Source organism: Amblyomma maculatum, chromosome 1 (genome assembly GCF_055883805.1).
Source record: "Amblyomma maculatum isolate TAMU_Amacu chromosome 1, ASM5588380v1, whole genome shotgun sequence".
In the NCBI taxonomy this organism is placed as follows: domain Eukaryota; kingdom Metazoa; phylum Arthropoda; class Arachnida; order Ixodida; family Ixodidae; genus Amblyomma; species Amblyomma maculatum.
This window is the reverse complement of record NC_139344.1, coordinates 22,755,825-22,774,730: the sequence shown is the minus strand read 5'-3', so window position 1 is coordinate 22,774,730 and position 18,906 is coordinate 22,755,825. Positions and strand designations below refer to the sequence as shown.

Here is an 18,906-nt window from a genome sequence, read left to right as displayed (position 1 = left end):
TCACGTATTGTATGACTGCGTCATACATATAAATATTGTTAGGCCCATTACGCTGCGCGGTGCGATGCTCCACTCTTTCGGACTGGTCGGGGACCAGGCAGGTGAATGGCCGTCCAAATTTTCCTTCACAGGTTTCTTCGCGGGTGATGGGCCAGTGTCAGTAAGTGAGTGCATTGACTGAGTCTGAATTTGGATATCTTTTATGTAAGTGGATCGGATGTCAGGGCCTATGTACTTGAACGCGCTCTTTCTTCTCAGGCCTGGGTGACAGTAAACTTACGACCAACCCCGAACTGGTCAGGATAGTGGCAATATCATATAAGCGTCGAATCTTGGTCTTATAGGTGAGTGATTCGGTCTCAATTGTTAATGGTTGGGTCGTCGACCACGGCCTTGGCAGCCAAGTCCAGGCTCACTCTCTTTGGGGAGGGGGGACGTCAGGAAGAGCATGAGGAAGCGCTGGCTCATGATGGCCATGGACTTCTCCCGCCGCACCTCCAAGTCCAGGATTTCGCTTCCGCACCCCCCCCCCCCCCCCCTTCCCTAGGAGGTTCTCTTTGGGAATAAAGGCCGATGTTCCCTGGCCCGAGGTTGATGGCCTCTTTCGAGGGTACCGCAAACATCCAGTCCACCTCTATCGAGCGTGAAAACTCAAAGTCCATCCCTGTGTGGATCTTGTCGGCCATGTTCCTCTTCTCGGAGAGAGCTTTGAGTTTGAAGTGAGCCTCCATGAGCTGACCCTTGCCAAACCAGCCATACTCGTTCTTGGCCTCCCTGGTGACTATGCCGGCACTATCGAGCTCATTGACAATGTCATACACTCGTCATCTCTCCACACCCAAATGCTTGGCGACTTCATCAAGACCGGCCGGGATGTCATCCGAGGATTCCGGGTACTTAGACTTAAGCTTCAGGGATGTCTGGAAGAGCAAACCAAATGGTTTGTCTTTATGGCTCTCTGGCTTCTGGTTTTCTGAGTTGCCCTTTTGGCTGTACAACTCATCGTTCAGGCTATTGTGCCAGCTTGGGTAGGGAAGCCTTTCAGCCAAACAGGATAACATATTCAGCCTTACCCTTGGAGTACTTGGGCCGAGCGGACTCTCGCCATGGTCGGCGACAGTCTTGATGGCAGTGCCAGGGCCCCGGCGAAATGAGGACGACCTGCCGCTGTTGCCACGCGGGGTGACATATTGAAGTGGCGGCTTTGCAGGAGACATCGATGGGGACGTTGGAGCCGTTGCGTGGACTACAACAGGTTCTGCGCTGCAGGAGGTCCTACTTGACTCTGCGTGGAGACAAAACCGTTTGGGTGATGATGTGGGGCTAAACTCTGTACAGGGCTACATCGTTCTGATGAACATTCTGCTTTGGCTGGCGCTGCAGAGTTCGATACAAAAGCGGGACATCCCGCTTCCCTGGGGTAGCTTCAGGATAGTCGGGTCGAGAGGGCTCTCTTCAAGGTCGGCAAGAGCTTTGTTGGGACTGCCAGCAGAAGGGGGAAATGAGGACGTGAGACCACTGTTGCCGAGCGAGGTGGGCGATGATGTGGGGCTGAACACGTCGTCTGTGCAGGGCTCCATCGTTCTGATGAACATTATGTTTTGGCTGGCGTTGCAGAGCTGTATACAAAAGCTGGACATCCCGCTTCCTTGGGGTTGCTTCAGGGTAGTCGGGTCGAGAGGGCTCTCGTCAAGGTCGGCAACAACGTTGTTGGGACTGCCAGCAGAAGGAGGAAATGAGGACGTGAGACCACTGTTGTTGCGACGCGAGGTGACATCTTGAAGACAACGCTTTGCAGGAGGCAGCTATGGTGACGTTGGCGCCGTTGCGTGGACCACAACAGGTGCTGCACTGCAGGAGGTCCTACTCGACTCTGCGTGAAGACAAAGCCATTTGGCGATGCTGTGGGGCTGAACACGTCGTCTGTGCAGGGCTCCATCGTCCTGACGAACATTATGCTTTGGCTTGCGCAGCAGAGCTGGATACAAAAGCTGGACATCCCGCTTCTCTGGGGTTGGTTCGGGGTAGTCTGGTCGAGAGGGCTCTCATCAAGGTCGGCAATAGTCATGACGGGGGCACCAGCGGCAGGGTGAAATGAAGACCAGATACTGCCGCTGTTGTGATGTAGGGTGACATCTTGAAGAGGTCGCTTTGCAGGAAACATCCATGATGACGCTTGCACCGTCGCATGAACTACAACAGTTGCTGCACAGCAGGATGTCCTACTTGACTCTGCGTTAGTATAAAGCCTTTTGGGCGATGTGGCGCTGAACATGTCGTTACGGCAGGGCTCCCTTGTTCTGACGAAAATTACGTTTTAGTTGGTGTGGCAGAGCTAGATACAAAGGCCAGACATCTCACTGATCCGAGGTTGTTTCGCTGCTGGCCGGTGTAGGATGGAGACAGGTCACCGTGGAAGGAGCTCTGACGAAGCCAGCAGCGGCCGCAGAGCCGCGTCCTCAGAGCTGGCCGCGTTCGCAACAGTCCGCGCCAGGCTAGCCACAGCGCGCGAGCCCTCGCGCCTCAACATCGTTATTTTCTACCTCTTCTACACTAATAAACTGGCATCCTTTCGGCTTGACACGCAAAGGCTGTACGGGAAAAGCGCTCATCGGCATAATTTGGTGGCGCGTGATGCGTCCAGGTGTACTGCGCTACTACGCATGACGGGCATGTTCTTTGCGAGGAGCATGGTGAGCGTAGCGACTAGATAACAGCTGATTTAGCACCCTACCATGAATTTCGCCGTGGAATGTCTGCCTGTGTATAGACGATTTTACGGAAGGGTGAACGGTGCTGCCATATTGGGGCGCTGGGCTGCTTCGTAGCAAAGGAAAAAGTTGACGATACCCCCCCCTTAACACCCCAGTCAAACCGGTTTCTCCTAAGGTCGTAAAATGGTCTATAGGTTCCCCGAAATTACAACTGAGCACGCGGGTGGCAGACAAACCGGTCTGTAACCAACGGTGTGTAATTGGCTGTTGCACGTGTGTCTTAACGTGGCTTCCGGAGCTCACTAGCGAGATACACGTATAGTTTGTTTTGGAATTGACTTTTAATTATGAAGCTATGGTTGTATTATACTGCAGATACTGCTATGAATATATTTAGTGGAATGGCTTAAGCTTAGACGCATAGCTTAACCTTGCTTTGAAAGTTTTCCTGCGTCCGGAGCCAAAAAGTAAGACTGATATAGCAAACCAATAGACCGATTTCACCTAGCGATCTGCGCATGCGCGCGTATTCCGGACGTACCCCACCGCCATGTTACCCGTATTCACCGCCACCGACGGGAAGCAAGCATTGCAGCTGCCGCTGCACAGCTGTCGTCGAAGAAGAAGGCGTTTTGTCGAGATACCACTTAGTGAAAAGTTTTACACCGCGCCGTGAAGCGAGCGGGCCTTGACATGATGCTGCTGATCTAAGTACATGAAGGGACAACCATTATTTCGTTACGAAAAGAGCGGTAGGCGGGCACTATCAAGCGCGATGGGGATATCTCAACGCTAATGGGACAAATTTCTTAACATTGTACGTACTCTTAAGAGTATGTTCACGTGAGGATTATTCTTAACGTTTATGCAAATATTTCAAATGCATGTCTTTGGCATTACAGATTGGGATGGAACTGAAAATGTACTGTTTAAATGGGCTACTATCAGCATTCTGCAAATTTCCCTGAATGGTTTTAAAACAATCAACCGCTTCACACGGACGCTCGTTTGCGGTGAAACCACGCACAAATCTTGCCTGTTTTTGACTTTTTTATTGCGTAGTTAGTTTGGCAATAGTGCTTACCTGGTTTGGTTACGCATGATGAGAAACCAGAGCCACATGCTACCGGATCGAGGGAGCGAAAGGCGCAAACGCTGACATGTCGGCAAAAGGCACTAGTGGTGTCATCTGGTGTTGCGGTAGGAAAGTGCCACGACAGAAAGCCGCCGGGGCGAGCGCCACAAAGCGCGCGACTGGCCAGATTGCGCCATCACTGCCCTTCGCCGGAAAGTCGGCGTTGGCGTCTTGCGCCTACTCTGTCATGTCGCAGACGGCTCTGGTTTCTCATCGCGCTTGGCCAAACCAGGTAAGCACCTTTGTGAAACTTACTGAGTAAAAAAGGGGTCAACAACGCGCAAGCTATGCGCGCGATTTCACCGCAAACTGGGATACTTTTTCAGATACGGTTCAGATAGCTTTGCTGAACACTATTGCGGTAGGGCATCTCGTCCGATTGTTCCTACCTTTCTGCTCACTATCGCGCTTCTACCCGTATGCTCACCTCGTGTATTCCTAGTATGCATTGCCTGCATCAGTTTCAGTAAAGTGCATGCAGTGAGGTTACTGTCAAGCGTTGTGGAAGCTTTTAAAGATAAGCACTGCTGAGTTTCAGCTCTGGGTACCATCAAGCGGCGCCGGAGCCCAGGGGACCGACGCTTTTTGGGTTTAATGCAGTAAACGGAGCAGGTAAAACTGCCCATTACAGGGCCTAGCATGCACCGCAGCAGCGGTGGCGTAGCGAAACTCCTTTTGACATTTCTCAGTATTGTAAGATACGGTTGTAACATATTGATGGGAATGGCCAATCACCCCCAGCTTACCGAAGGCTAGCTTTAAAACTTTCTCCCAAGTTCGCACCTTAGCAATGCCACGGGAAACTGATGTTTTGTTTTTACCAGTGAATAGCAAGAATACGAGGAGAAAAATTCTTTGTTCATATTGATTGGCCTGGGCCTACCAGGAGAAAAGTTCGGTATAGGATGGTTAAATGCAGTTTACAGCCTGCCAAGAAAGCCATCCTTGCAGACAAATTACCACAGGGAGCGAAGCACGTACAGTACACGCGCCGACATGTGCCGAAGGAACTATTCCGGAAAATCAACATGTGGTGATTTGTACTGTGCTCTTATGGGCTCCAGGTCGGGGCAGTCTTACAGCGGGTTCCGAATGATCGGTGGGGGTCCGGTGCCGCACGTCAAGAAAGCAGATAACTCCAGGGTGACTTTTTAATTCAGGTCTCGTGTCTGGGGTATATAAACGCGCCATCTCGAAAGGACATCTGCCGTGGGCGCAAAACTGCTGCGGGCGCTTTGTATAAAAGCACCTTGGTCCAGCGAACAGTCTTAGTAATTGTACTTGGGAACTAATTCCTACAGTCGCCGTTTGTCTATATCTGTCCTGCAATAAATATAATTTGATCCTGGTAATATCTATTGGTGTGAACGCTGCTACCGTGAGTGAGGCAGGGTCCAAGGCTGCGTCAGGGAATATCGCCGCTTGCGTCGAGTTCGCGCCCTGCGTTATATTTGGCGTTAGCTATTTGCTCTTCTCGGTAACAGCTTTTAGGCCCGCACGCTTACGTCCTCCCATCACACCATCCTGGAGGGAATGGGAACTATTGTCTCTGGTTGAATATCCCCACACGCGAGAAGCCGATGGCCCACTTTCGTTGGTGTATGGCTGTTTTTTTTTTCTTTTTTTATTCTCCTCCCATTCCTTCACAACGGCTTCTAGAGAGTTGTCCCGAGCCCCGGTGCTATCTGCTATGGCGTGGCGTAGGAGGCCCGTAACGGTACAGAGACTTTCGCTTGTCTTTGCAAGCTTTCCATTTTTGTGTTCTGTGCCTCCATCAGGTCGAAGTACAAAAAACTACAAGGGTCTGGAGGGTGGATTTGAAGATACATTTTTTGCTATGGTGTCATTGTACGATATACGAAAAAATTGCGTTCATAAAAAAATCCTGTTAAAAAAATACGGAAGCTCAAAATTTCTTCGTATGAAATCCTTCAAGGGTTGAAAAAATGGTTCACAAAAGTAAAAAAAAAATAATTGAAGCCACGTTCACAGTGTATGTACACGATATTCGGCGACAGGTAGTGCACAACTGCAGTGCAGTTGGGTTGGTTGACAGTTAGAGACCTCTCTTGTAGCTTAGAGTGAGACAGCGGGTCAACTCTGGCGCAGAGATGACCTCAAGCACAGCAACTGCAACCAAACGGGCTTTCCTGAAGTTGCTTTTGAAACGCTTTAGTGCACCGGGCCTTGCTTCCGACGCTTCCTAGCTTCGGCACCAACAGCCGCCTTCGCTACCTATTTTCTTTACTGTAGCTACAGCGGCACACGCTGCAGAGACTTAAAGCCGGCTTTGCTGCTTTCTTTACCGGTTTTGAGCTTTTGAGCATACCGCCTTATTTAAGTTCATTTCGAAGAGTTGGCATTCTAACGTAACTGATGGTTAATTTTCATTAAAGGGTAATGAAATTAAGCACAAAAAACAAAAAAAAAATTAGCAAAGTAAAGCTTAGCGACTTAGCGCATTTATCAGGGAAAGGTGATTGGCATGAAGGGCTGAGCGGGCATGCTTGCTCTTTCGTCTCGCAGCACTCTGAACACGCTTCTGCTCTTAGAAAAATAAAAAAAAAAAAACGAAAAAAAAAAACGCGCTCAATTTTTCTACTTCGATAAAAAGGAAGGCTAATGCCCGTTCATACTACTGCAAATAGCCAGAAAATTAAGCTATTCGTTCATCGGGGAAATAAAAAAGCAACGTTTTCTTACCTGTTCACGCCCATGGCGAGGAACAGCCGCTGTTTCTCCGTTTTCCCATGAGCATCAAGAAATATGCAGTGCTTTTGGCAGTTTTCGTTACACAACTTCGCGAGTGAAACGAGAGTTGACTTGACTCCGGCCGTTCACACGCTTTTCCGTCATGTAATTAAGGCATGTCCTTCGCCGCGGTTATTCCACGTTGATGGGGCTTGTTGATGCGAACTACGAAGCGCAGCAGAACTAGCTACCTCTCCAAAAAATAATATACAGTCTCCATTCTGTTCTGGGGTTTAATTATAGCATGTTAAAGCAGTTGAGAAAGCGCTGATAACGAACAACGCGGTGGCGGCGACCGACTGACATGGGATGTGTGGAGTTTGCAGCAGAAAGGGGAGCGGCTCGTGGCTTTCCATCGCTGGGGCAGGAGAAAAAGTGCGAGATGCGCGTGACGTTAGGCCAAATGTTGCTAGCGAACGAGGTGGCTAGTATAGTGCCGAAGGTCGCTTTACTATCTTCAATATTGTTTCAAATCCAATACGAGGTGCGATTTCTCATGCAGATAACTTGAAGAAAAAGTTTCGGTATATGCTTGTGTGAGTACGCACCGTACGTAACAGGTGCTTTCGTCTAATCTTAAGAAAGTGATATATATTTTTTAGAAATACGGGAGACAGTTTTCCTTTGCATATTTGGGGAACGCGCAGTTAGCAGCTGCGTTCTTTCGCGCGACTTTTTAGGTCTTCGTAGAAGCACACATACACGTATCTATAAGGGCACCAGTTGTTACTTTCAACTGTCGCCATGCCGACTTCAGGAACCAAACAAGTTGTCTGCTCTTTCATAGTGGCGATAACAGGATGTACTTAGATACGGGCAGTTTTTAAGTATGAAATGTTTTTAGTAGCTCCCAGTGTAACCGACCTTGAGATGACGTCGAGCCAACGCCGAGAGCGAATTAACATCCGCGCACCGATTCTCCGGGCACCGAAACGTGAACATCCGGGAACCGAACCAGATTTAATTAGATAAGTTCTCCGCTCTCTAAGGCTTCCTCTACCTCCCCAAGATTGTCGCCACGGTGCCGCACATTCTCGCGTAGAACACCTCCTGACGCCGGCGGTCGAGGGAGCAGCCGTTCGAATCGTGTTCGGGCGTTTGGAATCAAGTCTATCACTGTTGCGGCGTCAGCTCATGGCGCTTACCTCTTTAGCAGATGGATGCATACACGCTCTGAGAGAACTTGAGCACGCTGCTTCTCCCACATTCTTGTCAGGACAACGTCTCTTCGTGGCCGCTCATGCTTCTGCATCGTGCTGCATTTCAGTGCCGTCACCGAGCAACAGAGCCTGACGAACGGAGTAGTGGAAGCGTCTCGCGGAAAGCGATCAGCTTTCCGAGTCAACGTCACAACACTAGGCTGCTCGCCCCTGCTGACAACGTTCTATGCCCGTAACCATGTCATGCTTGATCTATTTTTGACTGCGTGAGAGGAGGTAATTTTTTTTTATGCTAAGTGTAATCACTTCGAAGCCCTGTAGATAGGCACGCGAGAGTCGGCCAAGTTTGTGCACTTGAATAATCGCGAAAATGTAAACGTATATTACTGCTAATTTGTGTGGAAAAAGTGTTTGTAGTCTTTACTCTTGAAACGTATCTTGCATAAGAGCGCTTTGTGGCTGGCCGGAGCACGCATATTTGCAATGAAGTGATGGGCGCCTGGGCAGCCAGTGAGCACAAGGAAATTACGAACCGCTCTTACGTACAGGGTTTTTAGAAGTCACGACATTTTTTTTTTTGTTTTGTTTTGTCAACGAGGCGTATTCTTACGCTGTTCAGTTCTTTCCGCCATAACTCTTCCTGTAATTACACATAAATACACTGTACTAGCAGAATTACTAATAAAGGAAGTCAGTGTGCTTGTCGTTGTACTGATTTTTATTCACGGCTGCGACGTCGTAGCAGTAGGAGCTGTTTCGCTGGACCTCCGTATTTTCAGAAGAGTAGGAGCAGAGCTAGCATGTTACATGGGTCATTCCCCGCCACGCCTGTTTCCTGTTCTGATGCCCAGTCTGTGCATGCAGAAGACTGCTTGTCTGATGGCAACTGTGATGTCATGTGGCTGCAAGATGAAGAAAAACGTTACGCAGAAGTGTTGACAATCGTTCTGACTGCGGCGTTAAGTTTTGTGAGCTCGGGAGTTCTACGACATAACAGATACACTGCATGATTATAGGCTGGCTCGGAGGGGCCTGTCACGACTTCTACTTGGCAGTCAGGCGTAAAAAGACTACGAAGGGTGAACGGCAAATAAGGCCCTTCGCCTTTTTATTGCGAGCAGGGTAACATACATAAATTCACATGAAGTGGTGCCACAAGCATTCAGGGCTTATGTTTTTTAGCGTAATCTCTGCCCACCGTGCAGTTTGACGCCAGCGTGAAACAGAATCATGCTGTCTCGAGGCTCCTGGTTTCCGCGATCACGCGAAAAATCAGGGATTTGAGAATAACGGAAATCTGAGCTAGTTGGTGCATTGCAAGATCAAAAAACAGCGCGGCTACTTGGGACAAACAGAGAGGAGAATAACGGACAAGCGCTTTATTTATTTAATTTATTTATAGAATTTATTTTATACTTGTATGTTAAAAGTTGTATTCCATTTTTTTTTATGTTGTTAGGGCCATTTTCTTGACCTACACCGCCTACACTTGTGTAGCAAAAAAACCATTGGATGTGTAGGAGACTTCGTCGACTAGTGTAGCTGGTGTAGGTTAAAAAAATGGTTCTTTTATTGCTTATGGACATCAGTAGAAACGATAAAATATAGGAAGAGTACTAATTTGACACTTTTGCACGAATGTATTATAGATGGGGGAGGTTTAGGCCTGAAAGAAATTGAAAAAGAATAATTTTGGGCTTATAATCCGAACTCAGTCTATTGAGGCCGACTTTACCATCCAGCCGCCCCCCCCCCCCCCCCCCCCCCTCCGCTACCTTCTGTCTGATTACGGACTGTATAACTCCGCCGATCCTTTTTAAGGGGCTACACTTTAAAGGAGCGTGACGCAACCGTGCGCAAAAAATCTGCAGTGCGTTGACGCATGCTATAGCTTCCGCTTGCTGCTTGGTGTTTCTGCACTGCAAAGTCCTGCGTCCGTTCGCCGTTGCTTCTCTTCCCTACTGGTCTCAACTTCCTCAGCGGCTTATCTCTGTGGCCAATAGTGCTGTGAACTGAGAGCGCTTAATTCTACCTGAGATCGCTTTGATTGGCAGAAACCCGCAAGACCAACAAGAGCTGCTGCAGCGGAATACAGGACTGCATTGGAACACGGAGCCCTGGTCTTCGGCCTCCGATCAGGAAGGTAGCAAACTACTTAGTAAGCGTTTTTCATTTTTCTCCTTCTCTTCGTCAACAACTTGCGCCACTTTCGCCGCGCTTACAGTCAACCTCCGCTTTGCCCTTTTGCGTCATATCTTCAGAAAGCCACCCTTTTCTAGCGGCTGGCGCGCCTAGGGGCGAAGGTCGCTGTACTTTCTCGAAGAGCTCCTTAAACATAACGCAAAGTCCGAGTTCTCAATCAGGTGACCTGAGGGATGAGTTTCATTGCCTGCTCTATGCAGGTCACTACACGGATGGGCACCGGGACACATTAAGACAGGTTATTCAGTCCCATGTGTTGGGGGCGGCGCATTGTGTAACAAGTGCAAGGGCCACTATGCCAATGGAAATGATACCAAGCGCTGCCTGGCGTTGGCTTGAAACGGCTACGTTTGATGTTAATTAATGTGTGCTTATCGTATGCGGGGCGTTTCTTAAAATAAAACATAAATATTTGATGTATCTCACAAAGGATTGCAGACTATTTTTTCTCTATTCGTAGAATTCCAAATTCTCTTCGGCAGAAACTTAGGGGTCTTATGTATGCCTTCCTAGCAGCAGATTGTTTTCTGACGTAACCAGACTTTTCTAAAACGAATGATATTCTTGCCTTTCTCAAATCCGGACGCGCGAAGCGCATATTTCCCGCTCTCTATTCGTGGAGTTTTCTGTACTCTGTTTCTGTTCGGAATTTTCTCTTTCCGTTTTCTACCGTGGAAGTTTTCTGTGCTAGAAACTTGGGGGCTTTATGTATGCCTTGCTTGTAACAGATTGTTTTCTTACGTAACCAGACTTTCTACGCCCCCCCGAATGACGTCTTTGTGCTTCTCAAATCCGGATGCGCAGAAAGCATGCTTCAATGCCTAGGAGAGATGAGGGCGTTACGGTGACAAGCAGAGAGCACTGGGAAGTACAATCTAGCCGAGTTAAGCAATGAGCCCCTTTGTTTTCAGGCTGGGATTAAGCCGGGCGTTGTCATGGGAGAGAAAAATGCGTAGCGAATTAGTGGAGCGGCTTTTTGAGACTGTTACCGCCTTACCGCTGTTCCGCTGTTTACAACGGCGTTCCCATTTGTCGCAGAATTTCTATACGCTGCGCGCAAACGCTCATTGCAGGGACACTTTTTCTAACAGACCTCAGCCACCGACGCTATTTTTGTGGACTGGTGTAATGGGGCCACCTGCGCGATGGAGGTGAAAATTAACCCACATACACGGGAAGCATCATTTTGTTGACCTAAGAGACTTTATGACTATACTGAAAACGGAGAAAAAAAAATTAAGGCACGCTACGTTTTGGCCGCTTCTCGTAAAAATTCACACACGAATAAAAAAAAAAAACATGTTCCCGATTTTAAAGAACAATTTAATTTAAACAGAGAACCCGCTCGATAAAACTCGGAACCTAAGGCACGTTGTTTGCAAATAAGGTCGTTTAATTAGACAGAGGATATTCATTTGGCTGCTCTTGAACCTACATCATTTGGCTAAATTACCGCAGACCACTACATAACATTTCTGTGGATACCTGCACGCTGTGGCATTCTAGCCAAGGAAAAAGAGATGAAGCTGCTCGTAAAGGTCACCAACATCAGAGATATATTCGGACCTTCTTCACGAATTCTGATGCATCCCAACTGGCTAAAAAGACTTGCTTTTGAAGAAAATCATCGGCTCTGGAGCTTATCAACGCATCACTAATTCCTTCACTCAGTAGACCCACATCTAAGATCAAGATTTCCTCTCAGATTTCCTCGCTGTCTGGAGACTCAGTACCACCGACCTCGCTTGAACTGTGCATTAACAAATGACTTGCGATACCGTTTTGGTCAGACGAGCAGTCCACATTGTGACAGTTGTGGCGCGATCGAAACTGTACAAAACTTCTTGAGTGCCCCGCGTAGATATGCTGACGGGCGTGCTTACTATGAATATTATAGCACGGAGGAGTTCTCCCCAGTGCATCTAACATTGGACAGTATTTTAAGTCCCTTAGCCTTCCCTGGGCCACAGAGACAAGCCACGAGCTTTCTGTTTGAATATTTAAAAGACATCGGTCTTCTTTACAAGCTATTATAGTTTCATGCAATTTTCAAGCTATGAACTTTGTGCGCTTGCTGGTCACTGTCACACATTTTCACGCTGTGAATTTTGTAGCCTATTTGTAGGACTATGCATCGCATCACTTCATTATTTAATATTACTCGAGGATGAACATTATTAATACGCATTTAATGGTCGCATTCAATCCCCCCCCCCCCCCCCCCACCTCTGTGATTCTGCCTTTCTCGCCCCAATTCCCTTTCCTACTCACAGTAGCATGTCAGCGAATCCTAGACGCCGACTAAATTCTCTATTTTTCATTAAAGAGTTGTCTCTCTCTCTTTTCCTAGAGGGGGACCAAATTTGTGGGCTGCAAATTTCTTAGTTTGTGCCCGCTTTGTGGCAATTGCGTACGCTTCGCATCATAGACTGGCTGTATCTGAGCTGACTGATGCATACCTAGACTGACGTCAGCATGAACGGTGACGCTGGCTTTTCTGCGACACGTGGGCCTTATGCTACCGCGTAAAAAGTAGGGAGGCGCTTAAGTTCTTCCTTCAGGGGACCACGCGATAATGTCATGTTGTCCGCAATGACATGCTGACGCTGCGTAGGCGAAGATTCACACGAAATTTCGCAGCGCTTCAATGTTGTCTTGAAGCACAAATGAATTTTAAAAATTTCCAATTCGTGCCTTCAGTCGAGGAGATTTCTACGAGAAAATTTGGGTGCGTGACGTAGCTGGATGCATGACCGTCTATTTTCTCTCTGAGTTTGCGGCAGGCAAACATTTTGAGCTTGCTTTCGGTCGTATCAGAGACATAGTGAACCCAGCTGTCACTTACAATAGCCAGTTTGGTCAATTGACGCGGGCACGATTGTTTTTGCGGCCGTACCCGTGACGTCATAGGTTACGTCGAGGCGTCATAGGTTAGCCGAAACCTACTTTCCGTTTCTGTTTCATCGCTTTTGCTCTTTTAAGATGCTTCTAAGGGGTACTTGGTGAAATATGTATATATTCCGTTTTTTTTTTTTGTATAGTTTTTTTTTTTGCAGTGGAGAGAAGAGACTTTAAAAAAATTTGATGAGATTACGAACTCAAAATATTTAAAACATTTCTAAAGTTGTCCTTAAGGAGCCTCTCGTTTGCTCTCCTTCGTTAAGTTGAATGAGTCGATATGGCTTTAGTATAACGGTCTTAAAAAAAAAAAAACAAAAAAAAAAAACGTGCGCCAAACAATTTTGCCCATTGATTTCATGACTAGCGCGAGTGCTTTCAATTGAATTAGTATAAAAATATACATTCACGAAGGCATTATATTTGCATGGAGTACCGTAGCCAGATTACTACTGGTATTTTTCTGAGTGATAATGGTTTTCAATGAGTCCTGTAAAGGATGAAAATTATTTCTTTTCTAAGTTCAGGAATGAAGCCATTCACGTTATGCCAACAATCGCTGAGGCCTCACTTTGGGTTCACTTCGGAAAATATGTGAAGATGTGCTTACTTGTGACGGTCACGAAATATCTTACATTCAACCAGCATATTAACAGGATAATAATGGCGACAGCAACTACGACCACAACAACGCCAGACGAAGTTTCGCGTAGCGGGGCTAGTAAGATTAGCACGGTCATAATGTAAGCGTATTTAACCATGGACAGGAAAGCAAAAAAAAAAGCCCAAGTTGATGCGTTTTATATATTATAATCTCACTGAATTCGAGAGCCATAAATACATTAAACCCCACCCCCAATACCTCTTTATTAGAAGGGCCCATGGAAAGAAGAATTGCGAAATTAATTTTAAAGGTAATCACATGCAATTTGCTTTCCTTCCGAATATAATCAGTGAGTGCAGTGCGCTGACAGTGCATGCGGCACGTGCGAACAGCAACACTTTTTTCTTTGCTGAGCTAAACGTAATTCCATAACTTTGTTTTTCGTCTATTTTGAAATTTCATACATTTATCTGCATTCCCCTTCTTTTTCATACGGATTGTTTGAATTGTGCTACTTTATGTTATCTGTTACATTGGGAAGCGTATTTCTCTACTGTAATACCTTGGTTCTGAGGAACGCAGGGTAAATAAAAAAAAATCAGATTACTTTTAATATGTTGCGGGTTTAAAAGTTGATAGACACTAGGCCGTTGAGTAACGCAGGTATTGATGGAAATTAGGGCTAGATTTTTAAAATGAGACGCAGCGTTGCATTATGCGTTTTCCCTCTATCTCCAACGTGAGCTCATAAATTTTTGGTGCATGCTGACACTTGGGTAAATGATGTAAATGCGCTCTTACTTACCTTGAATACCTTGGTTAAACGAAACCGTGCTTCCTGGAAAGCGATGCAGATTGAATAAAGAAATGCGAATGAGAAGTGAGAACGTAGAGACAGCAGAACAAAATTTTTTAATTTTTTTTTGATGCCGAAAGGATGTCAGGAGTGAAACAAGCAAATAAATCATAGCTTAACTGCTTAGGCTTGATGGCAATAGGGTGCAAGCAGAGAAGCAGATGCTTTCAAATCAGTCTCAGTTGTCATTTAAAGACACTGTTTGATCACAGATTAGGGCTTTTGGACAGGATCCTTTCCCCAGTATGAACAGGAATGCCCACGGTCCTACCATCTGCTTCTTGTCCTGTGACTTAAACGGAGGACAATGAAACTAAATTCTAGCCATCGGAGGAGAGAGCCATAGAAACTATTATATCTCAAAACAATAATTATACTCTAATAATTTAATTTGTTCCTGTGACTTTTTGCAGGTATTTATTTGAAACATCCAACTGGACCATAGATTTCTGAATAAGTATAAAATGTCTTGATGGATGTGCCCCTTCGTAGGTCCTGGAATCCACCCGGCAACCGCGCCTATACGGCATTCGTGACTGCCATAACGCACCACCTACTCCATCCGCATTTACTGGCCTAATCGGCGATGGTTGACGTCTAGTGAGCCCACCTGGTTAGCACAGGTCTTTAGGTTTACTGAGGCGAACTATTTCCCTGGCATGTCGACATGCGATATAAAGGTTTCCAACTTTTCCTTCGATACATCTTGGGCCTTCGGGAAGGCCAGCTTGATTTCAAAATACCCTCTTTTTTTTTCTTTTTCTTTTTTTTTTTTTTTTTTTACCTGTGTAAGCAGCGGCTTAATTCGCTCTGCAAATATGCCCCGAAGAGCTGCGCTGCCACTGCTTACCGGCAAGCATTCGTTTATTCGGCCAGTACCTTTGCCGCTAAGGCAATATGCTTCATCTGAAGCCCCTTTCTTCATCCAAGGCTGAGAAGAAAGCCCAGGGTTTGACGCATCTGATACAGTTGCAGCGGGTGAACCTTTAAATGCCGCCGTAAAAAAAAAAAAAAAAAAAAAAAAAAAATCTTACGACATTTATGTACAGTAGTCCAAAAATCGCAGAAAAAAAAAAGAAAATTCATTAACTAAAAAGAAAAAAGCACTACCAGCAGTAGTGCGACGCGGCTTTCACAGAAGTGCACAGAAAGCCACATGACTACTCTTCCTTTTCAGGAAGAAAAATTTTCGGCCCAATTTGTCTACGACAGGTGATGCTGTAGTGCCGCCACACAAACTTCCGATAGAACTAAAACGGTCTGCTTTTTTTTCTTTCTGCGCATTTTGACGAAAGTTGCACCATGCTAATGACTAGGATTTTCGAATTTTTGAAAATTTTTACGCCAGTTTGTAATCACTTAGTTTTCAAATGAGGAAGCTGTCACTGTTTTTTTTTTTTTTTGTGTGTAGTTACGTGGGTTAGGTTGAAAACTTGGATGGGAATAGTATCTCGAACTGGTGCGTGGTACGAGACAATTATACTACATGAAAAAGTCGAAAATGAAGCTTCGGATGTGAGCCCTTGCAATAAATTTTCCAATGCAAGGCCGTCCGCTAAGTGCATTACTAAAACGATAATAACTGATTTCAGTTAAGCAGGTGATAGACTGCAGTAATTATTCTCTCACTTTCGTCCGTCTGATTGCACAACCTGCGTGCGAAAGAGGTTTCGTGTCCTACTCACCCTTCACATCTGTTTAAAAATTATTTAAATTTTAAATTTGAACATGTGTACAGTGTACAGTCGTGCGTACAGTCAAAGAATCGCTTTACTTGGGACGTCTGTTGCGAACCTTACCGCTGAACAGATTTCCTCACGTATATTTTTTTATTTCTTTTGTAAAGTCGCAGAAGCCGCGTTGGCTTGAAGCCATCGCGTTCTGCGGCTGAACTGATGGTAACAGGCTCGACTTCGGCCGCGACGGCTAGTACTGATATTTCGTTTCATGCTAAAAACCACAGATAACCGATGTGAAACGGCGTCCTTATACCCGAAGTGTCACTATAAAACTCGTAAACAATATTATTGCACATTGCAAAAAATACAACCGAGTTACTCTGGTCACAGGGTAAGTATATTTATAAAGAGATGAGTTGTCTGGAGTTAGAATATAAATAAACATAAGGCGTCTTATGTGCATGGACGGGACATTCCCATTTGTGGCGAAAACGGTCGAAACGGTCGCAACATTGCATCACGGTCGCAGCCGGAATGGACATTTTCTGAATTTGACTTCATTCTTTTCGCTCCATTTTCTGATAACGCGCACACCCAGCGTCACTGGCGCCAGGTAGTCAGACGAGGGGATGACAATATGCTGATAGGATCGGAGAAAAAAAACAAAAAAACAACTGTTGCATACACTGGTCTTACATTGCATTATACGTCTTGGTTGTAATGTTTACTAACAATAAGGAATAGGGCAACTGCGCGCAAACCGCCTTTTAGGCAATATAATAATCTGGAAGTGTAAGAAATTCATTGAGTTCTTGCTCGTGTACGCACATTACAAGATATTTTAAAAGGCGTGCGTAGTTACTGCAATTCATCGCCACGGCGGAATATAACAGCGCATAACTTTGCAAAAAAAATAAATAAATAAAATTCATGTGACCGTAGAGGGCCAACTTCTAAAGCCGCTTGGTACTTGGTAAAGTGATATGCAGTTTGTTAATTTTTTCCGCTGCACAAATGCTTTGTGGTGAGTGGCATCGATCTAAAATTCTTCGAAAGAGTTCCTCTTGCATGGTCGAGATAAACGAACCGACCATTTCTTTTCTTTCATTTATTCTTTTGCACTCTCGAATGAAAAAAAAAAAAAAAAAAACATAGGAAGTAGTCCTAACGCCACAAAACGCAATTAGATCTTGCATTTGAAAATTAAGTGTAATTCTACAAAAACTGTTCGCAAAAGCACTATAGCCTCACTCGTGCCTCGTCACAGGTGCCCCGTCTAGACCGTGATGGTCATCATTTGATGGCATCCGCACGCGCTCCGTGTATGATGTATACACCATCCTATTCATCACATGCAATCCATTTTAGATTGAGAACTACTGATTTTGCGGATGAAGGGTCTACAAGGTATGATTGGCTATAATCGAAGTTTGTTATAGACGAGTTGGTACAGTGATTTGGTAATGGTCAAAGAAATAATTTTCTCATTGACGGCATGGGAAACGTACCACCATCTAAAGTACCTCTCCCTCCAGTTACCACCGTGTCGTCATGCTAAGGACGTGAAACGACTTCAGCTTTGTACGACCCAGGAGAGATGGGTAAAACTGTCTTTTCTCTCCGGACAGGTTACTTTGCCTTCGCCTGTCTGAAAGCGCATTGTTTTTCACGAAACCCGCGAAGACAAACTTCTGATGGATTACCGTTCGCTTTGCCTTCGGTTGTGCAGAACTTTTCATTTGAATTGGAAGGAAAACCGACCTTGATACAGGTGCATTGCGAATTCCCACTTTGTTCAGCTTGCCGTAGACGTAAAGAAAAAACAAAACAATGTGGGTGAAGTACCTTTAGGACTCGGTGCGCAGTAGTGTTCGAATCTGCGCCTGTGTCATTCTCGATATGGATTGTGCTAAAATAAATCACTTACGGTACATTAACTGCAGTGTACGCCGTCCATGACTAGCGCGCATCCGAACATAATATAATAATATTGGTCGAAAACGTTGCTGACAGCGAAAGTGGGGCACCTGAACAGTCACTTCCATTTTAATCACTGCTCAAAACGGACGCATTTTTCCAACTTGCGCCAGGATTGCTCAACGCCGCGCCGCCACCGGCCTCAGCTTGACATTGTCGCGAGAAAAGGCCGTTTCTCATGCTAAGAAATGTCGTTGCACTAAACAATCGGTACGAAGTCGTGTCACTTTACATGAAGCCTTTTTCTGTTCATGTGAGTCTGATAACAGATTTTCCCCGTTTTTTCTCACGCTTGTGTCATTAGGAAGAATTATGACCTTATTATGACTGGAGACAGCCCTGAACTGCTATAAAGTAGCATAACGTTAGAACTCACCGGAGAGCAGACATATCGTGCTAGCCCTCGTAGATTCAAGCGGTTGTATCTCATGACCTTCTTGAGGCGATCCATAAGCTGAAACATTAAAGTTTAAATTACTTTCACAGGGTTGTTAACGCCAATAGCACGTGTCCCGGCAGGGACGCCTACGAGCAGATTTTTATTGACGAATTATGCACTCAGTAGCTCGAGGCTCAAACAGATATTTATGGCATATATAGCTTAAAGCGTTATACTCACATGTGGATTCGCGGAGTCTAGCATGCATTTCAGTATTCTCATTCTCTGCCTGAGTCTCAGTGCTGGAAGGGAACGAAACAAAGGTGAGATTTCTCCAAAAATTTTCCTTGAAAGTTTGTCAACCCTTAATGTCTTTTTATTAACATCATAACGAGTAAAAACAAAAAGAAGTTTCAGTGGAACCTGGAAAACTTGAAGAACAGGCTTTTAGCTCGGTGACAAAATGGCGCTTTGACTTCTGTGGTCGTATCTTTTAGTATAGCTTTCCAAACATGCTCTTGTTTTCACAACGTACGTCGTGTCAACTACTG

At 45.7% G+C, this 18,906-nt stretch overlaps 1 protein-coding gene and 1 pseudogene across 1 annotated transcript in view; both read right to left on the bottom strand.

The window, feature by feature from the left end:
• Positions 1-1,217, bottom strand: LOC146201930 (transcription factor E2F7-like; annotated as a pseudogene).
• Positions 1,218-8,466: 7,249 nt separating this feature from the next.
• LOC146201929 (uncharacterized) overlaps positions 8,467-18,906 on the bottom strand; it is a 37,021-nt gene continuing 26,581 nt past the window's right edge. The window contains exons 3-6 of the mRNA XM_084599737.1: positions 18,596-18,657; positions 18,353-18,430; positions 14,270-14,302; positions 8,467-8,662 (exon numbers count right to left, since the gene is read on the bottom strand). Coding sequence (XP_084455863.1) covers positions 8,655-8,662; positions 14,270-14,302; positions 18,353-18,430; positions 18,596-18,657 — 181 coding nt within the window. The 3' untranslated portion in view covers positions 8,467-8,654. The remainder of the gene's footprint in view (positions 8,663-14,269; positions 14,303-18,352; positions 18,431-18,595; positions 18,658-18,906) is intronic.